The 24,078-nt window shown below is 38.3% G+C and overlaps 1 protein-coding gene across 6 annotated transcripts in view; it reads right to left on the bottom strand.

The window, feature by feature from the left end:
• Nucleotides 1–24,078, bottom strand: part of LOC121856346 (chromodomain-helicase-DNA-binding protein 1-like) — a 102,654-nt gene that overhangs the window by 68,948 nt on the left and 9,628 nt on the right. For 4 of the 6 annotated variants that reach the window (XM_042351839.1, XM_042351842.1, XM_042351840.1 and 1 more), the window contains exons 4-10: nt 20,303–22,398; nt 4,086–4,237; nt 2,970–3,195; nt 2,742–2,872; nt 1,813–1,998; nt 1,530–1,705; nt 1,176–1,345 (exon numbers count right to left, since the gene is read on the bottom strand). In XM_042351839.1, the coding sequence (XP_042207773.1) occupies nt 1,176–1,345; nt 1,530–1,705; nt 1,813–1,998; nt 2,742–2,872; nt 2,970–3,195; nt 4,086–4,237; nt 20,303–20,311 (1,050 nt within the window). In that variant the 5' untranslated portion in view covers nt 20,312–22,398. The remainder of the gene's footprint in view (nt 1–1,175; nt 1,346–1,529; nt 1,706–1,812; nt 1,999–2,741; nt 2,873–2,969; nt 3,196–4,085; nt 4,238–20,302; nt 22,399–24,078) is intronic. The other 2 variants (XM_042351843.1, XM_042351841.1) reach the window with 2 other exon arrangements.

The following is a 24,078-nucleotide window of genomic DNA, read 5'->3' as shown; positions in this document are numbered from 1 at the left end:
AACTATAATCACCTAAATATAACTCTTAAATCAGGCTTAATCTGGAATACATATGACTGAATCTGGATTAAATCTACTGTAGTGTATTTCTGGCCTAATCTGGGTAAAATTTGACGAATATGGATTAAACCAGACCTAATCTGGGTAAATAAAAACTGACAATCTGGGTTAAACCTGACAAATCTGGGTAAAAAAAACCTGGGTTAAATCTGACTCAACTATAATAAAATTAAAATCTGTTGCTATAATTTATGCCAGGAGAAAATAGCCACACAAACGTAAATGCAAAAGAAAAATTAATTTACAAAATTGTAAAAATGTAAACAAGGTCCTTTACACGTAAGACTGAAATATTTACAAGCCTATAATAATGTGAAAGGCATAATTTACATGACCATTACCATATGAAATCCCCAATTTACATGCAAATACACTTTTAAACAAAAAACTTAATCTTACCAACTCCATATAACTGTAAAAAACCAGTTGTCTTCTAATATCTCATTTACAAGAGCAGTTACAATTACAATGCCCAATTCACATGTAAAACTGACGCAGGGCCTAATTTCCATCCTAAGACCTTATTTACAACCTAAGGGAAATGTAGTGTATCTGTAAAACACCAAATTTACAAGCCAGTTTCCATCTAAAACAATTTACCTACCAAAATCAATCTACAAGCTAACCTTACCTCCAAGCACCCAATTTCCTACTAAAAACACTAAATCTATTATCTATTTTACATCCAAACTCCTTATTTATACCCAATTTACATGTAAAAAAACAAAATTTACATCCAATAGGGCTTATTTTCTCTGTTTTATGGGTTTTTAAAGTAACATCACCACTTATATATTAAAATACCCCCATTTTATAACATTATATACATTAAAAACCGAATTTCAAACTAAAAATCCCAAGTCATGACCAAATTTACCCTAATCTCTACTAAAATAACCAACCTACCCCAAGATAACCCTAACACCCAACTTTCATGTAAAACACCCAACAGACAATCAAATATACTTGTAGAGCACCCAATTTATGACAAAATTTACAAGTTAAACACTCCATTTAAAACCTAATCTAAGCCCCAATTTACAGGTAAAATACTCCATTTACGAACCAACTTACACATGAAACAGACAGTGTACTGTACAGGTAGACGCTCTTACCTTCTGTGTCTTGATTGACTCGTCACTCTCCCAGGTATTGTGTATATGGGCCCAACCTTTCCACTTAATGAGGTATTGCTTCTCCACCTGTTCTGGGTCGCTGGGGTCAAAGTTTGTGTTGGGGTCACCGTTTTTTTCCACCTCGTAGATGTATGTTTGCATCCCCACGGCTGTAAGAGGACACACTGAGGTTATTGTTTCTCTAGCTATCTGTCTGTTCTCTACACCTTAATATATAGTCTGTTAGATGTGAAACTTCCATCATCTAACAGATTATATGGAGGTCTGTTAGGTTAGGTTAGATGCATTATCCCCCACTACACAATAAGAACTCTCACACCATCCTCCACTCACCGCCCTTCTTCCCACACCGGTGTTCCAGGACTCTCTCGATCGTGTGGGCATTTTCCTGCTCCTTCGCTACCGCCTGCGACCAATCCACCTCAATCATGTCCTCCTCGTCCTCCTCCTCTTCCTCACTCTCGGCTTCCTTGTAGCTCACCTCCTTGGCAGCACGATTTGACCCTCGTCTGTTAGAGTGTAAACCAGGCATTGTTTAATCTACCTATTAAAATACCTATACTGTATACCTAAATCATTATTTCTCTATCATACACTCGCTCTCTCTCTCTCTCACCTCTTAGTACCACCCTCGCTCTCGCTCCCATCACTACTCGACCGATGGTGTTTCTTCTGAGATGATTTTTTCTTCGATGACGACGATGAATTTGATTTCTTGCTGCTGGGGGCTGGCTTGCGGCGGGGTTTGGGGGAGTCATAGTCGGAGTTGTCGCTGTCTGACCCATCCGAGCTGTTCCACTGGCTACAACAGGAGAGAAATTTGCCAATAAGAATGGTTGTAGAAATATTTGGTTAGGGTAGGTTAGGTTACATCATGTTATGTTATGTTAGGATAAGTTACATCATGTTAGGTTAAGTTAGGATGGTGACACCATGTTAGGGCAGGTTACATCATGTTAGGTTAAGTTAGGATGGTGACACCATGTTAGGGCAGGTTACATCATGTTAGGTTAAGTTAGGATGGTGACACCATGTTAGGGCAGGTTACATCATGTTAGGTTAAGTTAGGATGGTGACACCATGTTAGGTCAGGTTACATCATGTTAGGTTAAGTTAGGATGGTGACACCATGTTAGGGCAGGTTACATCATGTTAGGTTAAGTTAGGATGGTGACACCATGTTAGGTTAGGTTACATCATGTTATGTTATGTTAGGATAAGTTACATCATGTTAGGTTAAGTTAGGTTACATCATGTAATGTTATATTAGGATAAGTTACATCATGCTATGTTATGTTAGGATAAGTTACATCATGTTAGGTTAAGTTAGGATGGTGACACCATGTTAGGTCACGTTACATCATGTTAGGTTAGGTTACATCATGTTCTGTTATGTTATGTTAGGTTAGGTGACATCATGTAAGGTCAAGTTACATCATGTTAGGTTAGGTTGGTGACACCATGTTAGGTCAGGTTACATCATGTTAGGTTAGGTTATATATATGGTGTTAGGTTACATTGTTAGGTCAGGTCAGGTTAACATACCTCTTCCTCTTGCTGTGTTTCTGTGAGTTATCTTGGTGTTCCACCTTCATGCGGTCTGGCTCCTTCCTCTCCCGGGCTGACCGTCTGATGCCATATATGTCCGGGTTCTCCTCCCATAACTGTAGGGAAGTCTGTTCTAAGTTATACTTGAAGTGCCACCTCCAGTAAAACTTGAAAACATGGTATCACAAGAGAGAGAGAGAGGAGAAAGAGAGAGACACCACTAACCGGTTTCGTCTCCTGTTTCCCTCCCTTCCGAGAATGACCGCCTCTGCTGCTACTATTGGACGAACTGCCCGAACGATCATTATCCTCATCGTCCTCTTCCTGGTCTTCCTTTTCTTCCTCCCCCTCTTCTCCTTCCTCTTCCTCGTCATCCGATCCTGATTGTTTGTTATCGGAGTCAGAATCCGAGTTCTGCGACGTGTCTGATGAACTGGCCGATCCCGATCCACTGTGGGATAATGGTGGTGTTAGTTTGTCAGTGTCTGTCTGTCTGTCATAAAGTAACAACAGTAAAAAATATAAATGAAACATCATAGACAAACGTATAAGCAAACACAAACAGTAAGACCCCTCTAAGTTGGAGTCACTTAACCCCCCCCCCCCCTCCCTATAAGTCAGACGATCACTGCTACAACACACACACACACACACACCCTGACTGTTATCTGTGACACTGGACTGAAGCACAGTAAGTACTTTTAAAAATATCACCCTGCAATTGTGTGTAAATGAGGCAAAAAGTTAGATCATCAACCTGGGATTTCGTCACATGGCAGGAGGGTCTACCATTAGACAACACATTATGCTTCCAATATCTTCCCAGGTGGTAGTACCTCCCTGTTTGGATAGATTAAGTTAGCATTAGGGTAGTTCATTTTTCAATAAAATAAGCTGGGATGGAGATTCTTCTGGTGATTCAATACTTCAGTAATATGATGTTGGAAAGCAGCCAGGGGGAAGATCACCCATATGTAGGAATTCTAGATGTCTGCAGCCCCATATACAAGTAGGCTGACTTAAAAGATCTTACTGTACGGATATACACACACACCCGTATGTAAACACAAGAAAAATGTAAAGAAATACCCTTGTACAGACAAACAAATACAAACAGTCATCAACATAAACAAACAAAACTTAAACAAAAACAATCACAAACAAAAACAAATAACAACATAAACAACCAAACATAAACACAAATATAAACAATCACAAACAATCAAACATCAACAAAAAACAAACATGAACATAAATAAACATAAACCTAAGCATGAACATAAACAAACACAAAGCTAAACAACAAAGACATAAACAAACATTAAGACACAAGACACAAACCTGCCACTTCCACTACCGGAGTCAGAGTCACTGCACGCCCCAGACTTGCTCTCATTCTCGTTATTGTCAGATTCATTGTCGTTGTCGCCACCACTGCCTGAACCCGACCGCTCTTCCTCCTCAGTGTCGGACCCGCTGTCTTCACCGTGCTGCTGAGAGTAAATATATAAATGTAGGATTAACACACACACACACACACACACACACATAAATTTACAATTCAAATGCAACAAATAGAAAAATTTATCAATCCATCTATATTACAGGTACTCCTCGACTTACGACCACCTGGACATACAACCGCCTCAGTTGTATAAAATATTTTTCAAATTACGTATTTTCGAGTCCCGGCGTTAGTGATCGCGCTGTGTACTGACAAAAAAAAATTTGTAATTCACTTTAAAATGGCTGGCAAGCTTAAAAGTGAGAGTTCTCGTGGTGCTGAGAAGAAAAAGACACTCATTTTAGATTTTCTATGTATTATTTTCACATTTTCAACTTACAACCTGGTCGTCGGGACGGAACCCCATCGTAAGTCGTGGTTATTATAATCATGGTCGTGTTATAATCATGGTTGTGGTTGTTATAATCATGGTCGTGGTTGTTATACTCATGGTCATGGTTGTTATAATCATGGTCGTTGTTGTTATAATCATGGTCCTGGTTGTTATAATCATGGTCATGATTGTCACAATAAGGGTCGTACCTGAGACTAACACAGGTAGAATAAACCCCACAGCTAATCTTTAATCTCAATAAACCTAGATTAACCTCACCTGATCAACAGGATTAGAGACCATTAGGATTGTACCATCAATACCGATACATTTCACACTGGATTAATAATAAATTTAATCACATTTCCAATAGCTAATGTCTTACGGATACTTTAAGTATCTAGTATACTATAGGAAGGACTAGAATAAAGGTTAGAATAATTAGTTAAAGAAATATTTGCCATAAGAGGTTAAAATCCTAAAAAAAAAATGACCTTGATTTTGGTTAGATTAGTTACCATCTGCTAGAGTCATCACCTGTGTTAAGTCATCATAGTCATCATCTACGTTAGTCAGTTTTAGGCCCATCTCACATGACTGACCGACCATCGATGTTCTTTCCATGCGAGGGTGTTAGTTTTCAATGCGTCTTATTATTTATGCTGGTGGATGTAAGACCTCCTACCCTCACTGATGCAGCTATGGTCAATTTGGTGTTATTCTTGTTTAAAAATGCCTTCTAATCTGTCTCAAGTCTATCCGTCCTGTCTATTGCCATCCCAACTGTCTGTTCGTCTGCGTGGTGTTTGACTGTAAACCCGTCTGTACTCTTTGTGTCGTCAAATCTGTCTGTCTTATCCATTGTTGGCATACGTCTGCCTGTTTGTCTAATGTGAACCAGTCAGTCAGCTGTCAACCTGTCTGTCTGTCATGTTAGTTGACATATTGTCTATTTGTGCATGTATGAATTTGTCTATTTTTTGTCAACCTCCTGTCTGCTTCACTGTCTATATTCACCCTGTGCCTATTGTAGTCATGTCTTTCTGTCTTTATGTACAGGTATGTGTCTGTCTTATATGTTGTCTTTGTCTTTCATAAGTCTGTCTGTCTGTCTGTATTTCTGTATCCTTGAATCTGTCTGTATTATGTCTTCTGTCTGTATTTCTGTGTGTCCTTGAATCTGTCTGTATTATGTCTATGTCTATGTCTTTTGTTTGTCCGCTTCTCTCTCTCTCTCTCCATTTTTATCCGTACTAACTCTATCTTTATTTATATATCTCTATGTCTCTCCATTACACTACTCATCATATTTAGCACTTTTCTTCCTTATTAAATAGGTGATTTTAATATGATATTCTGGGAACTTTAAAAACACATCCCTCCATTCATACCTCCACCTCTCACTATCCCTCGCTTCCATCTCCTTTCCTAGCTCGCCTATTAAGGATAATAATTCTTCAGTCTCTCTTCTTCTCCCTTTCTATCTTCTCCATGCATTCATGTTATTATCTTTTTATCTCTTCCCCTTTTCCATGTACAGTCAGCCACAGAAATAAGTATACACTGTAGCCTCATAAGGTCCGAAAATGCTCTGGTAACGTTGAAACTGCGCATCCAGACGCATGATGAAACTCAGCTCCCCCCACCTGTTATCTCTAACTATTTTCTGTTTCCCCTTCTTTTTCTTCTATTTACTCATCTTTCTTCCTTTACTAATCCAAACAACATTGAAAAAAAGTAGGCTAAGAGAAAAAGTGTGGGGAGGAGGGAGCCATACGATAACTGCAATCGTCCGGCCGGCAGACAGATACAGCGACATCTTTTGCCAGTGTAAATAAAATCGTTAATTAATGCCTTGCTAAAGAAACCATCGACATGTGACCAGGTTTGTTCCACTCTACGATTTTTTTGCGATTTTTCCACCAAGTTTGATGAAAAACGATTGTGCCGTTTCGGCTGCCCAGAACTGACAGACAGACAGACAGACAGCTAGTCCTATAGTATATTAGATAAAGCTTTTCCAGGAACATAACCCTTTCATAAATTGAAGCACTCCAGTATATATTTTATCTGCAAGGAATAGCTGCTTCCACGCTCAAACTATTCTCAGGGTGACGTGATACAGCTGGGCAGTCACCCAAGTGACTCACATCAGAGTCAGGAGGGAAGGAGCACAGCTGGACTGGTGAGTCAGCTATGCACTTAACAGTTACAGGTCTCTGCCTCCACAAACATTCATTTCCTACACACATACAACCATGATCTTCACTTTTCTTATTAATAGTTTTATATTATATATATATTTCCTTTGCTTCTAAGCCATAATAGAGTATTGGCATTTCTTTTATAACATTACTGTTGTCTTTTAGTGTCTCTCTGTTATGAATAAGTGTTAGAATTAAGGTTGCGGACCTCCAGAAATGATTGTGGAAACATCCTCATAAGATTAACAATTCACTTTGTGCTAGGTAACCAAATAAAGCCAGGGTCGGGTGTATACTGTATGACCGAAATTACGAATTGAAAAATAACGATAACGCCCTCACAGTCTAATTTGACAACACTACTGCCAGCGATGTTAACAGATGCAAACGGTTAAGAAAATTATCTATAAAATGTTCATTTGTATCAAGCACAGTATTTGTAGATACAGTACAGTACTGCGCTGTATTATGTGTAAATATAAATATTGCAGGTTTGATATTTATACTACTGTATACAGGTAGATAGTAATGCTTGTAATAGTTCAGAAACAGTTATTGTTTAGCTCTGAAGAGATGGGTGCCTGTTGTACAGACACTTATCATTTAGGGCAGTGGTTCCCAAACTTTTTTGGTCTCAACCCCATATACAATCTTGTCCTGACGGGTACATGTAGTGTTAATTATTAATCATTTTGATATGTTGTGTTTATTCATATATTTTCACTTAATTAGTTAAATTACTAACACATAATGAATTTCAATAAGTTTTTAATTGGACGAAATGAAAAACACAAATTTTCATGAAAATGAGACTTTATTACATAATTCAGTAGCTTTGGTGACAAAATCAGAAATTGCAGTGACTAACGTGCTGCTGCTTTATTCTTGGAGCTCTTTTGGGTTTTGATTGTATGGTGATAAACTTTAATTATAAGAATATATTAAGAACTTTTTTTTTATCAGACAAATGAAAAGTACTGTTTATGTAACCATCTATTTTACTATAATGGCAAACTAGCATAGCAAGGAGAGAAAAATACAATATAATACTTCTTAGCACGAGAAAAAAAGCATGCACTCGTGCGCTCAAAACCAAAATGTCAGCATCTTTAGAGCAGTCTCCAGTGCTTGCTTCTTCTTGCATAGAAAATTTTCAATTTCAGTTTTTAGTTCAATAACTCTTCCACAAATCTTCCCTCAAGAGAACCAACGGACATGAGAGTGGAACGGCAAGACCTGGTGATGTGATCCCACATCTTCACACAAATACGTGAGTTTAAAACCCCAGCCTTGGCATAATTCACAATCTGGATAGCATCATTGAGAACTACACGGAGATGAGGTTACAAACGTTGAGAGGCAATGTTTCCCCGATGTAAGAAACAGTCAATTAATGTGACATGAAGGTTTTCTGCTTTAACACAACAAAACCCACACGACTTCCCATCATAGATGGGGCTCCGTCGGTGCACACAGCCAAACAGCGTAGATCATGTTTCTTGAAAAAAAATTTCAACATATTAAAGATGTCTTCTCCAGTGGTGGTACTTGACAGGGCATTGCCAAAGCAAAATTCTTCCACAACTATTCTAATAAAATTAGTATTTCAATAATTCGTCATATTGTGCCAGTGACATGATCCTATTATAATACAGTATTGCAATATTTCATAATTTTGCCTGAAGTGATAAAAAAATATAACACTAATGTCTGAGCTTTTGTTGAAATTTGTTATGTTATGAAACATTGCATTTGCATGAAAGATAATACTGTACAGTGGTCCCTCGGTTAACGAGCACAATTCGTTCTAGAAGGTTGCTCGTTAACCGAAACCATTGTTTCAATGGGTTTTTGGGTAATTGGTTCCAGCTCACCGAAAATTGCCTAAATTCAACAAAAAAGGTAGTAAAGTACACTTACTTTGAGGTGTGTATGTAGAAGGCTCCTGCATTATATATTGTCAATATGTAAAATAAACTTCAGAATGACCAATAATTGTACTGTAAAAACGTAAAAATAGTTTATGTTCAAGAGTCTCAAGCAAGAAGCTTCCTCCACTGAGCAGGGACACACACCAACGCCATTTTGGGTGTGTTGAGTGGCTGTTTGGCGAGCTAAAAACTAGTTCCCTGTACTTCAATTATGTTAAATAATTGTTAAAATTACTAAAAAATTTAATATAAGACTTGGAAAATTATTGAATAGTACAACCTTCTTGATATTTACTCAAATGGTAACAAATTTAAGCCCTAAAACCGATTACTGTATTGGTGGACTAATACTACAGCTGGTGAGCAGGCAAAAACATGTTGGGAAAATTTTTTAAGGAATTCGTTAACCGAAGTGAAGAATCTTATGGAAAGTAATTCGTTAACCGGGGCGTTTGTTAACCGAGGGATCACTGTACAGACAAGAGCCCTATGGGAATGGCGCTACCTCCTCTCCTATGGACAATGACCATAGAGGCTACAGCACTTGTCAGATGGCTATACCATATACAGCATATGAACACTCACAGCCCACTAGTTCAATCTTAATGGCACATCCATATATCACTTTCTGACTGTGTACAGTACAGCTCCTCCCCGACTTATGACCTACTCTACTTACAACCACCCGCACTTACGACCTGCCTCAGTCATACCAAAATCTTGTCAAATTACGTATTTTTGAGTCCCAATGTCAGTACAGACAAAATTTTCGTTTGTAAATCACTTTAAAGTGGCTGGCAAGCTTAGAAGTGAGAGTTTTGTGGTGCTGAGAAGAAAGAGACACTCATTTTAGATTTTCTAAGTATTATTTAATCATTTTCGACTTACGACCTGGATTTGGGTCCCTATGCTGTACATATATGCCAACTAGATTCTGTACATACTGTATATTTGTAACACAGCTTCTTTCCTCAGTTGAGTTTCTAAATATATTTGTTGTTAAGTCAGTCCATTCGTTCATAAGTCCTCTCGTGCACACCATCAAAATAGTATCTATGCACATTTCACTTGAGACAATCTAGCACCAAAGACAATGTCCATCTTTTGTAAAATATCATACTGTACTGCTTCCAATATTTCCAGTTTTATCTCTTAACAAGAACTGTATTATTACATTTACATTCATATGAAATACAGTACAGTATATTAATATTGTGAACAATGTGTAGAGCGGATCACGTTGTGGCCTTGGTGTACAGCACAGTACCTTGTACCTGTATTTATCATTTAGGAAATCATCGAACCCATTGTGCATAGCTCTATACGTTAGTACCCTAATAATTAATTTAGTACAGTGCAGTATATCTTACCAGCTTTAAACACTACAGTCTTTTAATGTTTCCAGCACAGTACACTACAGTACATACTGTAATGGCTTACTGAACATGTACATTCTTATCTTTCAAAGTCTTTATCTTCATAAGCAGTAAAGCAACTGTACATATTTCAGCTCCAGTGAACACACATTTACATCTCCAAGAGCATAAATGTACAGTACATTATTTTGAAAGACCTTATAACCAAATTTCTTACAGCTTGTCAGCTTATTCCAGTCCATGGTCCAGTGTTAGTACAGTACAGGAGGAAACCTGCCATGTTTAGTAGTGAAGGCCATCCTTCATGGTCCAGTGTTAGTACAGTACAGGAGGAAACCCGCCATGTTTAGTAGTGAGGGTCATCCTTCATGGTCCAGTGTTAGTACAGTACAGGAGGAAACCTGCCATGTTTAGTAGTGAGGGTCATCCTCCATGGTCCAGTGTTAGTACAGTAAAGGAGGAAACCTGCCATGTTTAGTAGTGAAGGCCATCCTTCATGGTCCAGAGTTAGTACAGTACAGGAGGAAACCTGCCATGTTTAATAGCGAGGGTCATCCTTCATGGTCCAGTGTTAGTACAGTACAGGAGGAAACCTGCCATGTTTAGTAGTGAGGGTCATCCTCCATGGTCCAGTGTTAGTACAGTACAGGAGGAAACCTGCCATGTTTAGTAGTGAGGGTCATCCTTCATGGTCCAGTGTTAGTACAGTACAAGAGGAAACCTGCCATGTTTAGTAGTGAAGGCCATCCTTCATGGTCCAGTGTTAGTACAGTACAGGAGAAACCTGCCATGTTTAGTAGCGAGGGTCATCCTCCATGATAGTGTTAGTACAGTATTGTGACATAACAGCCCACACCACTGTCTATGATTGGCTAATTAGGTGATACCTGAGAACGACCAATGTCAATGAGGGTGGTTCACGGCCTGTATGCTTATACAAGTTTTCTAATGTTTTGATTTACAATGTTTTTAATGTTATTTAGTTTTGGTTGTTAAAACATTATGTAAGAGCCATATACAGTACCATTTTATATGGTATAAGGTGTAACACTTTTAATGTATTGTATTAGGATTAGTTGGCAACCGAGCCATATTCGTGTGGTGGTAGTGTTGGCCACAGGAGAGCAGCGTCAGCCACCAACTGAACCAGACAGCTCGGAGAACCAGGAACTCCAGGCCTGGTATACATACGCCGACGTGGGGTACAAGATAGCCGCCGAGTTGTGCGTGAAGTAATTGGAGATATTTGGACATGAAAACTTGCTCTGTGAATGTAAATAAGTGTAATATATGAATATAAGCCCTTCCTCTCGGTCTGAAAGTCCAGTGTCAGTACAGTACAGAAGGAAATCTTCCATGTTTAGTAGTGAAGGTCATCCTTCATGGTCCAGTGTTAGTACAGTAGGAAATCTGCCATGTTTAGTAGTGAAGGTCATCCTTCATGGTCCAGTGTCAGTACAGTACAGGAGGAAATCTGCCATGTTTAGTAGTGAAGGTCATCCTTCATGGTCCAGTGTTAGTACAGTACAGGAGGAAATCTTCCATGTTTAGTAGTGAGGGTCATCCTTCATGGTCCAGTGTTAGTACAGTACAGGAGGAAATCTTCCATGTTTAGTAGTGAAGGTCATCCTTCATGGTCCAGTGTTAGTACAGTACAGGAGGAAACCTGCCATGTTTAGTAGTGGTCATCCTTCATGGTCCAGTGTTAGTACAGTACAGGAGGAAATCTGCCATGTTTAGTAGTGAAGGTCATCCTTCATGGTCCAGTGTTAGTACAGTACAGGAGGAAACCTGCCATGTTTAGTAGTGAAGGTCATCCTTCATGGTCCAGTGTTAGTACAGTACAGGAGGAAATCTGCCATCATGTTTAGTAGTGAAGGTCATCCTTCATGGTCCAGTGTTAGTACAGTACAGGAGGAAACCTGCCATGTTTAGTAGTGAAGGTCATCCTTCATGGTCCAGTGTTAGTACAGTACAGGAGGAAATCTTCCATGTTTAGTAGTGAAGGTCATCCTTCATGGTCCAGTGTTAGTACAGTACAGGAGGAAATCTGCCATGTTTAGTAGTGAGGGTCATCCTTCATGGTCCAGTGTTAGTACAGTACAGGAGGAAACCCGCCATGTTTAGTAGTGAGGGTCATCCTTCATGGTCCAGTGTTAGTACAGTACAGGAGGAAACCTGCCATGTTTAGTAGTGAGGGTCATCCTTCATGGTCCAGTGTTAGTACAGTACAGGAGGAAACCTGCCATGTTTAGTAGTGAAGGCCATCCTTCATGGTCCAGTGTTAGTACAGTACAGGAGGAAATCTTCCATGTTTAGTAGTGAGGGTCATCCTTCATGGTCCAGTGTTAGTACAGTACAGGAGGAAATCTTCCATGTTTAGTAGTGAAGGTCATCCTTCATGGTCCAGTGTTAGTACAGTACAGGAGGAAATCTTCCATGTTTAGTAGTGAAGGTCATCCTTCATGGTCCAGTGTTAGTACAGTACAGGAGGAAATCTTCCATGTTTAGTAGTGAGGGTCATCCTTCATGGTCCAGTGTTAGTACAGTACAGGAGGAAATCTTCCATGTTTAGTAGTGAGGGTCATCCTTCATGGTCCAGTGTTAGTACAGTACAGGAGGAAATCTTCCATGTTTAGTAGTGAAGGTCATCCTTCATGGTCCAGTGTTAGTACAGTACAGGAGGAAACCTGCCATGTTTAGTAGTGAAGGCCATCCTTCATGGTCCAGTGTTAGTACAGTACAGGAGGAAATCTTCCATGTTTAGTAGTGAGGGTCATCCTTCATGGTCCAGTGTTAGTACAGGAAATACAGGAGGAACAGTCTTCCATGTTTAGTAGTGAAGGTCATCCTTCATGGTCCAGTGTTAGTACATTACAGGAGGAAATCTTCCATGTTTAGTAGTGAAGGTCATCCTTCATGGTCCAGTGTTAGTACAGTACAGGAGGAAACCCGCCATGTTTAGTAGTGAAGGTCATCCTTCATGGTCCAGTGTTAGTACAGGAGGAAACCCGCCATGTTTAGTAGTGAAGGTCATCCTTCATGGTCCAGTGTTAGTACAGTACTCTTCCATGTTTAGTAGTGAAGGTCATCCTTCATGGTCCAGTGTCAGTACAGTACAGGAGGAAATCTGCCATGTTTAGTAGTGAAGGTCATCCTTCATGGTCCAGTGTTAGTACAGTACAGGAGGAAATCTGCCATGTTTAGTAGTGAAGGTCATCCTTCATGGTCCAGTGTTAGTACAGTACAGGAGGAAATCTGCCATGTTTAGTAGTGAAGGTCATCCTTCATGGTCCAGTGTTAGTACAGTACAGGAGGAAATCTTCCATGTTTAGTAGTGAAGGTCATCCTTCATGGTCCAGTGTTAGTACAGTACAGGAGGAAATCTTCCATGTTTAGTAGTGAGGGTCATCCTCCATGGTACAGTATAGTACAGTATAGGGGGGAACCTGCCATGTTTAGTAGTGAGGGTCATCCTCCATGGTACAGTATAGGAGGAAACCCGCCGTGTTTAGTAGTGAGGGCCAATTACAAGAATTTCCGTGGTGTACACAATGCTGCGGTAGCCCATGGTCGGTTTGCAAGAAGCACTCTGGTCTAAAACAAAAATGTATGATTCGTTATTAGTGTGTGGGAGATTCCCGTGGTACTCGCACACCCGCCCGATGACCACTCGTATGGAACTATATTTTGAACCCAAAAGAAAAGAAATAGAATTGGATGCATATAAATTGTATAAATCTGCAAAGGAATATTTTTTATAAGATATCACCCACATAGAACAGCACAAGAAGAATTTTATTATTCTTTTTAAAAGAATTCCATGTTTGTGTGGGAACATCCGCCAGCCTCTACTTGCCTCATCACCGCTTATGTCCTCCAAATTCTCCTAACCATCATTAAAGGTAAGCCTTTAAGATAACATACAAGTAATTCGTGTAGAAATATTTTCCAACAGTAGAAGGTAAGCAAATGTAAACTTGTATATCAACGTCTAAATAAAACAAAAACTTTATTTAAAAAAAAAACAAAGTAAAAAAAAAACAGCTCGGTAAAAATCAGTTTAAATAAAAAAATTTGTAAGCAAACAAAAATTACAAAAAAACTAAATCTCTAAATATCATGTCCAGTAAAACAGTCAAAAGCATTTTATTCATCTTCAAATCCTGGTTTTCTCCATAGGAAGTTGTGTTTAAATTTGGAAGATTTGAATTTTGTGAGGTCTTTACAGTCTGCAGTAGGTTCTCAAATTTTGTGAGGTTTTTAATTCGACGTTTTATATTTGGACACAAATAAACACTACACAATTTCAAATTTTGACGGCGGAAACTCGAATTTCGATGGGCTTGAGCAGCCAGCCAACGTTCAGGCGTACACAATATAGTGTAATATCTCTTATGTACAAAATATTCATTATTGTTTATTACTTAATTTCTTTTTGATTGAATTAATGTTTGTGTGTACAAAATGAACAATACAATTCATTAACAATACGTAGAATATTAAAAAACACGAGGAGACGAAGGAAGCAGAATCATTTAACAGCTGTCTTTATATAGCACATGCCATTGTCTCAGTATAGTACAGAATACACCGACTCTCTCAGGAAGCAGAATCATTTAACAGCTGTCTTTATATAGCACATGCCATTGTCTCAGTACAGTAAAGAATACACCGACTCTCTCAGGAAGCAGAATCATTTAACAGCTGTCTTTATATAGCACATGCCATTGTCTCAGTACAGTAAAGAATACACCGACTCTCTCAGGAAGCAGAATCATTTAACAGCTGTCTTTATATAGCACATGCCATTGTCTCAGTATAGTACAATACAGTAAAGAATACACCGACTCTCTCAGGAAGCAGAATCATTTAACAGTCAACAGCTGTCTTTATATAGCACATGCCATTATCTCAGTATAGTACAGTACAGTAAAGAATACACTGACTCTCTCAGGAAGCAGAATCATTTAACAGTCAACAGCTGTCTTTATATAGCACATGCCATTATCTCAGTATAGTACAGTACAGTAAAGAATACACTGACTCTCTCAGGAAGCAGAATCATTTAACAGTCAACAGCTGTCTTTATATAGCACATGCCATTATCTCAGTATAGTACAGTACAGTAAAGAATACACTGACTCTCTCAGGAAGCAGAATCATTTAACAGTCAACAGCTGTCTTTATATAGCACATGCCATTATCTCAGTATAGTACAGTACAGTAAAGAATACACTGACTCTCTCAGGAAGCAGAATCATTTAACAGTCAACAGCTGTCTTTATATAGCACATGCCATTATCTCAGTATAGTACAGTACAGTAAAGAATACACTGACTCTCTCAGGAAGCAGAATCATTTAACAGTCAACAGCTGTCTTTATATAGCACATGCCATTATCTCAGTATAGTACAGTACAGTAAAGAATACACTGACTCTCTCAGGAAGCAGAATCATTTAACAGTCAACAGCTGTCTTTATATAGCACATGCCATTATCTCAGTATAGTACAGTACAGCAGACTCTCAGGAAGCAGAATCATTAAACAGTCAACAGCTGTCTTTACATAGCACATGCCATTGTCTCAGTATAGTACAGTACAGTACAGCATACAATGACTCTCAGGAAGCAGAATCATTAAACAGTCAACAGCTGTCTTTACATAGCACATGCCATTGTCTCAGTATAGTACAGTACAGTACAGCATACAATGACTCTCAGGAAGCAGAATCATTAAACAGTCAACAGCTGTCTTTACATAGCACATGCCATTGTCTCAGTATAGTACAGTACAGTACAGCATACAATGACTCTCAGGAAGCAGAATCATTAAACAGTCAACAGCTGTCTTTACATAGCACATGCCATTGTCTCAGTATAGTACAGTACAGTACAGCATACAATGACTCTCAGGAAGCAGAATCATTAAACAGTCAACAGCTGTCTTTACATAGCACATGCCATTGTCTCAGTATAGTACAGTACAGTACAGCATACAATGACTCTCAGGAAGCAGAATCATTAAACAGTCAACAGCTGTCTTTACATAGCACATGCCATTGTCTCAGTATAGTACAGTACAGTACAGCATACAATGACTCTCAGGAAGCAGAATCATTAAACAGTCAACAGCTGTCTTTACATAGCACATGCCATTGTCTCAGTATAGTACAGTACAGTACAGCATACAATGACTCTCAGGAAGCAGAATCATTAAACAGTCAACAGCTGTCTTTACATAGCACATGCCATTGTCTCAGTATAGTACAGTACAGTACAGCATACAATGACTCTCAGGAAGCAGAATCATTAAACAGTCAACAGCTGTCTTTACATAGCACATGCCATTGTCTCAGTATAGTACAGTACAGTACAGCATACAATGACTCTCAGGAAGCAGAATCATTAAACAGTCAACAGCTGTCTTTACATAGCACATGCCATTGTCTCAGTATAGTACAGTACAGTACAGCATACAATGACTCTCAGGAAGCAGAATCATTAAACAGTCAACAGATGTCTTTACATAGTACATGCCATTGTCTCACAAACACGAGTGTAAATAAGTAATTAATAAAAATATCTAATAAAATAATTTTGTAAGTATACTGTATACCTGTAGATCAAAAAAATTTAACAATAAAAAATCAGAAGCTGCGTTAAACTGATCTTAGCCATTGTGCTGTATAGCCGTAATTGGTGTTATTTGTTTAACATGGTAAAAATGATGGACCATATATAGATCCATCATATTATGGTCAACACCTGTATAAATATTTGTATATAAAGAAAATACAAACTGTAGAAGGTTGTTTACATTAAATAATTATTGCATTCGACCCCATGGTAGATCATCAGCCTACGATCGTTGCCTTAAGCTATAATAAATCGCTTAAGGAATTAACCAGATGACTAAATTTTGTTTCAAGACAAAATACATTGAAAGTTAGTTTCAACAACTATTCCAGTGAACCCCAGAGTAGCCAAGGGTCAAGTTATCTGTGATAATTCTATAAATTGCATTCCATTACTTCCAAGACTAATATAATGTTTACTTGTCAATCAAATTTATTTATCTTACATTAACTATTACTGTATCATAGTAGACCATCAGCCTAGAGTCACAATCTTAGCTGTGTTGTCAGTAACTGGGTTAAATTATGTCATCGTAGAGCTTTGTCAAACTTCAATTTATTTTCTTAACGAGTAATTGGGTCTAAAGTTGTTTATACCATACTAATTATTATCGTAGTCGACCCCATAGTATACCCTCAGCCTAGGGTAAAGTTATCTTACCTGCAATAATTCAATAATGTATCCATGATATTGTTTATCAAATATTATAGTGGTCCCCATAGTAGACTTCAACCTAGGGTTATGTTTTTGTACCCGTCAGATCAGAAATTGGGCCAAATTATGTTGTTGAGTTTAGCTGCAGGTTCAATTTATTTTCCATGTGCATCTTAAACATTATCATAGTAGATCATCAGCCCTCAGTCAGTCAATTAATCAATACAAGTCTTAAACTATACACAAAATATTTTACTATACATCAACAACAATTGGAAGGAAAAAAATATTAAATCATTGGCCAATGTCAGTCAGCTAATCATAGCCCCAGAAAACCATATTACTTGACAGACCCCGATAGAATTTTTTTACTATAGGGTTGGAATAACTCAATTCCCTCAGGCATAATAATCAAGTCCCAAATCACACAAAAATGTTAATTTGTGTATGACTTACGGAACCCTAAGAGAACCCTTCTTTACTATAGGGTGACAAATCCTTAACATCCTTACTGAATAAAAATAAAAACAAATTAATAATTGTTTAAAAAATATATATATTTTTTAAATCCTGTAAACTTCTCAAACCCCAAGAGAATATTTTACTATGGGTCTCACCTCCTTAATAACAATTTGGAGAAAAATCAGTTATTTACAATATTATATTGGGCAATTAGTTAATATAAACAAGACAATTTCCCTCTCAATGTATACAACTTGTAGAACTCAAACATAAAGGTAGTCGATTAAAAACGTGGCATTATCGAACACTAAGAGAACTTTCTTCTATGGGGTCAGAAATACTGACACTCTTTAAGGAAACATATATTCTAACTGGAATAAGCTAGTCGAATTGTAAAGAAAAACAGGAAAACTTTATCCTAAATAATATAGCTATGACTTATCGAACCAGAATACAACATTCCACTAAGAGGTCTCAAATCCCCAATACTCTTGAATATTACTTATCGGACCCTAATAGAATGTTCTACTATGGGGTCGCTAGAGTATATCAGGTTCAAAACAAGAGTAAAAAACAAAATGAGTGGGTCACCCAACAGAATACTGTACACATAGCCAAACAAACATTAAAACCATTTAAGAATAATAAATCAGAATAATCCATTTGTATTTGTTTTCCCGGGCATAAAATCACTGTACATATGTTGGCTTAACTGTTGTAAAAAATAAAAATAAACAAATAAAAAATGCGTCGGAACAACGCTTCAACCTTAAGTATTACACCCAGACAAATGCTATCTCTAACATCAACCAAAAATGTGCGTGTGCATTTTAAATTTCAAAAACAGTCGGGTTAGTCCAAACGACATGAGACCAACTTATAAAACTGGATCCTGAACACACAGAATAACACACGCAAACAGACTATCAGTGCCCCCAAAATACAAACTATTTAACCTTATCCTCTTCCCATCTGCTAAAATAACCATTAATGTGTAAACTTATATACCAAACACGCTACAATCATACACTCGTAACTACATACAAGACAAACCAAACGCTACACAAAGCCCCCACGATAAACAAAACCAAGCACCTCCACAGACCACACACTTCATAAACATCCATGCAGAATTGTTTAACCTAACCAGCTAAATACACAATACGAGACCTTCAAAAACAAATGCAAACAGTATATACGAGATAAACAAACTACGAGGCGTAAAAATTGACAGGTTGGGTTAAACATTTGATAATACGATAACATAATTGTTTGCCCTAACCATTGATAATATTTACGATATAAACACACATACAAAGAAAACACTATATGAATCGCACACAATAAACCAGACCAAACTTAAGCTCCACAATCCAAACATTCGATAAACATCCACTCGCAGTTCCGTTCACCCTTGCCAGAGAAAAACACAAAACACTAGACATAAACGAAACGCAGAAGATGCTACACTGCACAAACGCAACAAACTACACCAAACGTACCTTTAAAACACCATAGAATAAGGCAAACACACAGAGCTTGGACCAAAACATCCAACTTCAAGACAAAATTTCTCAAAAGGGTCCCGACTGTTTCCGATCCAAACTTGGCTTAACAGTGAACACGCACACGTTTGTATGACACTAGACATGTTTTAGGATGGAACACTCAGCGGACCGGAATAAAACGGCAAAAGGCTGACTGTGTTTGACTGGGGTATAGGTAGTACGTGCGATGCAACCCACTTCCACTCTCCAATCTCTACGGGATTTGCTTAAACCCTTGCTTATTGGGGGAAATCATCTCGCACAAATAAATAATCACTGCACAGAATCATCGCGGTTGGTTGAGCATCTGCCAATCAGATTCACCCTAAACGAGATTGATCCAAGAGGCAGAAATCCATTTGATTGGCAACTTGTTCAACCCTTATCACAATAAAAACCCATTAAATGATCTTAACCAATCCATTCTGATTAGGTTAGTGAATCTTTGAGCACGTACTCACACCTTAATCAAGTAATCGAAGCTCCTGATTGGCCAGACAAACCGCACTAACTTAGCTATAAGGACAGTCCGGGATAAATTAAATAAACTAATACCCATAAAATCTCTTCTTAACTACCAAATAATGTTTCATGCAGCATAAAATCACTAAGTAGACACTGTTGGTGTCCCCAACAGTGATGGTTAATGACCATTTTCAGTCACCACAACGCATCTCAATGGCTTAAAACATATAATAATTGGGATAAAACCTTAAATAATTCCCTTAAAACTGTTAAATTACTTGATATTGGCGAGTTATCTGGAAAAATTAAGATAAATGGACATAGTTAAAGGTGTATAAATTCCCTAAAACGTCTTTAAATCCCCCTAAAATGTCAAAAATATAGGGACTGGGCAGCATGTGGTCATATGTAAACAAGTAACAGCTGATTAAGGTAAACAAACCCGATGCATGTCGAGCCGGTGACGCCTCTTCTCTCTTCTTGTATATACCCTATCTCTCGCTTCTCACTGGGTTATTACAGTTATTTTTGCTTTAATTCTCCTTTAGTTTATCTAGTTTTCAGTTTATTGTGTAGAGGAGATGATAATAGACGCTGTAGGTGATGAAATACGTGAGAATCAAAGATGGCTGCCGGTCGGCCATCTTATCCTCCCCGGTCTCGTCACTACGTCTCAAATCACTTCGTTATTTTTGTTATTTTCTCCTCATTTCACGAACAGTTCCTCGTTATTAACAACGACTAACCACCACAGGGGATTTAATTAGTACTTGATATCACCCTTACACATATATATAGACGGATGACTTAGAAAATTCACGATATATCTGGACGTTACTGACACGGGCTGGAGGTTAAGTCCCGTCAGCCATATTGATACTAGACTACCCACAAGCCTCAGCTAGTGACGCCATGCGCGCCAAAATTTAAAAATCTTATTTTAAAACCTCAATTAATAGCCCTACAATAATCAGGGCCAAAATTGAGAAAGCTCAATATTTACTCAATTTTGGCTTTAAAAACAAACATATCGAGTAGTATGTGTTAATTAAAGTTAAATAACCTTTCTTGGTACAATTATACATATAAATAAATTTGTTAAAACCTCGCTTCTAGTGTTTTAAAAACTCTGGAATAACTATAAAAATATTAAAATAAATTATTAATCTTTAACCTTGTGAATGAAATATGAATAAGACGTCAATTAATTAGTACTTAATAGTATGTAACCCACCTCACTGTCCAATTATATTAAAATAAATAATGCAGGACTTGTTAATCCAAGAACAAATAATTCTTCCTTACAATTAAAGTAAATTTCAGTCCCAAAAATTAAATAAACTTACCTTGTTAAAAATAATATTAAAATAAAAACACAAATGTTAACTAGAAAAATGATACAATTATTATTTAAATACTTTATTAGTAAAGTATACTTATTTTTACACTACTAAAACGGTATAGTAAATTAATACTATACTATACTATATGAAGCAATTAACCACATACTTTATACATTAATTACATGTCGAATTACACCCTTTTCAATGTACTGTTTGTGATGTAATTCATGTAACCAAATTCCACTTCCAAAGGCCCTCAGTCACATAAGTTAGTAACATTGTAGCACATATATGACTTAGAGAGACCTTCAGTCACATATGCATGACTTGCAGGTGGTAATTTATCACATATATAGCCTAACAACATGTTAAATTGGGCCTTTAGTTGGTGCACCAATTGCCTATACGAGATTTAGCTCACATACATATAGTTTACATAGGCCATTTAGACTCCTGTAATGTCTTGAGTAGACATCAAATGAGGGCAATTACTCTGTATGTAGCTTACCTCACATAAATGGCTTCTAGGTGGCTTTCAAAGTTACCCAAATTACTTATATAAGCCATTTACACTCATCTGAATTTATTTCTACTTAAAATGCAGTACAGTAAAGGTGTACCAAAAGGTCATTCAAGTCTTTTCTACAGTACTTGACCAAAAGAGCCACTTACAGGCATTTCTATGACAGCTCATGGTCATTTCCTGCTTCTAAGGTCACTATTCTGTCATTTAAATGGAGTAGTGAAGTTCCTAAGGGCCATTAACTGTCACCCAAGCTGTTCATAAAGTCATATAAGACACCTTCTAATGACCAATTGGATTATGCTAAACCATAGAACAAAATCTTCCCTTGGAAATGTCCCTCAATGTCATCTAAATTGGCCCCAGTCCCTTAAAATGACTCGTATGCCTTAAATGGCCTTCAAAGTTCCTTAAAATGGTCCCCATCAATCAATGTTGAACAGATCATCCTTCACTACAACCTACCTAAGCCATTTTGGGTGAATTGGGAACCATGGTATTGGAGAGGGCACTTTAAAACACTTATGGCCATTTCACAGCTCATATGGTCCCTAATTAACACCACAACATAGCCAACAAATTTATCTGACTAATTGATCATTACCTTTCCTAGTACTGTACTGTACAGTAGTGTAAGATTAATATGACCTTTGGATCAGCTGTCATCTCAACCTGTAAATAAAAAAAGGCCTTTATTAATAAACCACAAAGCCATAAATGACCTTTGAAGGTTTTAAGTCTCCAAGGGCCATTTATGAGATTTGTTCACCAAAATAGCCTCAATTAGTCATTTATGAGTAATTCTTAGAGACATTTATGGTTAATACCCTTTATTTTAAAAGGATATTTTATGACAATTTTTAACAAAAATGACCCTAACCTCAAGCCATTTATTTGTGAACCTTAAATCTAAGGGTCATTTAAAGTTAATTACCTAAGAACATTACAATTATGAAAAATGCCCCATTTCAAGACATTTATGACCTTAAAGCCTCAATATAACTCGAATATAAAGCCTATTAAATGCAGATATATCAAAATCTCCATATAAAAACAAGAGATTGACAGATGCAGACCAACATTGATAGACATGTAAAGCACTATACAGTTACACATATAAATGTACCTTTTCAACATCAGTGTAAACCAGACCCGAATGAAATCAATTCCATGGTAACCAGGGAAGAAATCGATGCCAGAAATTTTCCATCAATAATTAAAGCTACACCCTAGTCAAAGCACCACCTCTAGGGTACCATGGTAAATAACTAAGGAGAACTTTCCAATCCTAGTCAAATCACCAGGTTGAAGAGGGGTGGAGGGGGGGGCAGTAAAAGTATTTAGCCTGGGAGAATTTTCCATCGTCACAACTAGAATTACAACACTTGATAATATAAGAAAAAAAGGTCCTTTTGAGCATAAGTAATTATTTCGTCCGAGAAATAGCACCGTTAAAGCGACCATACACTGTACTGTAGATAGATATATAAATACATTTTGAAGATAGAGATAAGGTAAGATGTATTCAACACTGTTAAGTAAACATATATATATACTGTACTGTAGATAAACACAAAGGAAATTAGATAGATTTAATATTGATAAATGTTGTACAGCTATGTATAGAGGGGGGGTTGTGCCCTTCACGTGAAGGGGAGGAAGGGAGTGTGCCCTTCACGTGAAGGGGAGGAAGGGAGTGTGCCCTTCACGTGAAGGGGAGGAAGGGAGTGTGCCCTTCACGTGAAGGGGAGGAAGGGAGTGTGCCCTTCACGTGAAGGGGAGGAAGGGAGTGTGCCCTTCACGTGAAGGGGAGGAAGGGAGTGTGCCCTTCACGTGAAGGGGAGGAAGGGAGTGTGCCCTTCACGTGAAGGGGAGGGAGTGTGCCCTTCACGTGAAGGGGAGGGAGGGGAGGTGCCCCTTCCACGAAGGGGAGGAGGGAGGTGGCCCCTTCACGTGAAGGGAGGAGGGAGTGTGCCCTTCACGTGAAGGGGAGGGAGGAGTGTGCCTTCACGTGAGGGGAGGAAGGGAGGAGGAGTGTCTTCACGAAGGGAGGAGGGAGTGTGCCCCTTCGTGAAGGGAGGGGAGGGAGTGCCTTCACGTGAAGGAGGGAGGTGCCCTTCACGAAGGGGGAGGAGGAGTGTGCCCTCACGTGAAGGGGAGGAGGCGTCCTGCAAGGGGGGGAGGGTGTCCTGCAAAGGAGGGTGTGAGGGGAGGGAGGTGTTCTGCAGGAAAGGCAAAGGAGAGGGAGAGAGGGTGTTCTGCAAATGGGAGGGTGTGTTCCTGCACCGGGAGGGAGGGAGGAGGAGGGAGGGTGTGTCCTGCAACGGGAGGGGAGGGAGTGTGGCAAGGGGG

This window comes from Homarus americanus, unplaced genomic scaffold, assembly GCF_018991925.1.
Source record: "Homarus americanus isolate GMGI-L3 unplaced genomic scaffold, GMGI_Hamer_2.0 scaffold48220, whole genome shotgun sequence".
In the NCBI taxonomy this organism is placed as follows: Eukaryota; Metazoa; Arthropoda; class Malacostraca; order Decapoda; family Nephropidae; genus Homarus; species Homarus americanus.
Note: the sequence above shows the minus strand (reverse complement) of the source record. Positions and strands in the feature narration are given on the sequence as shown.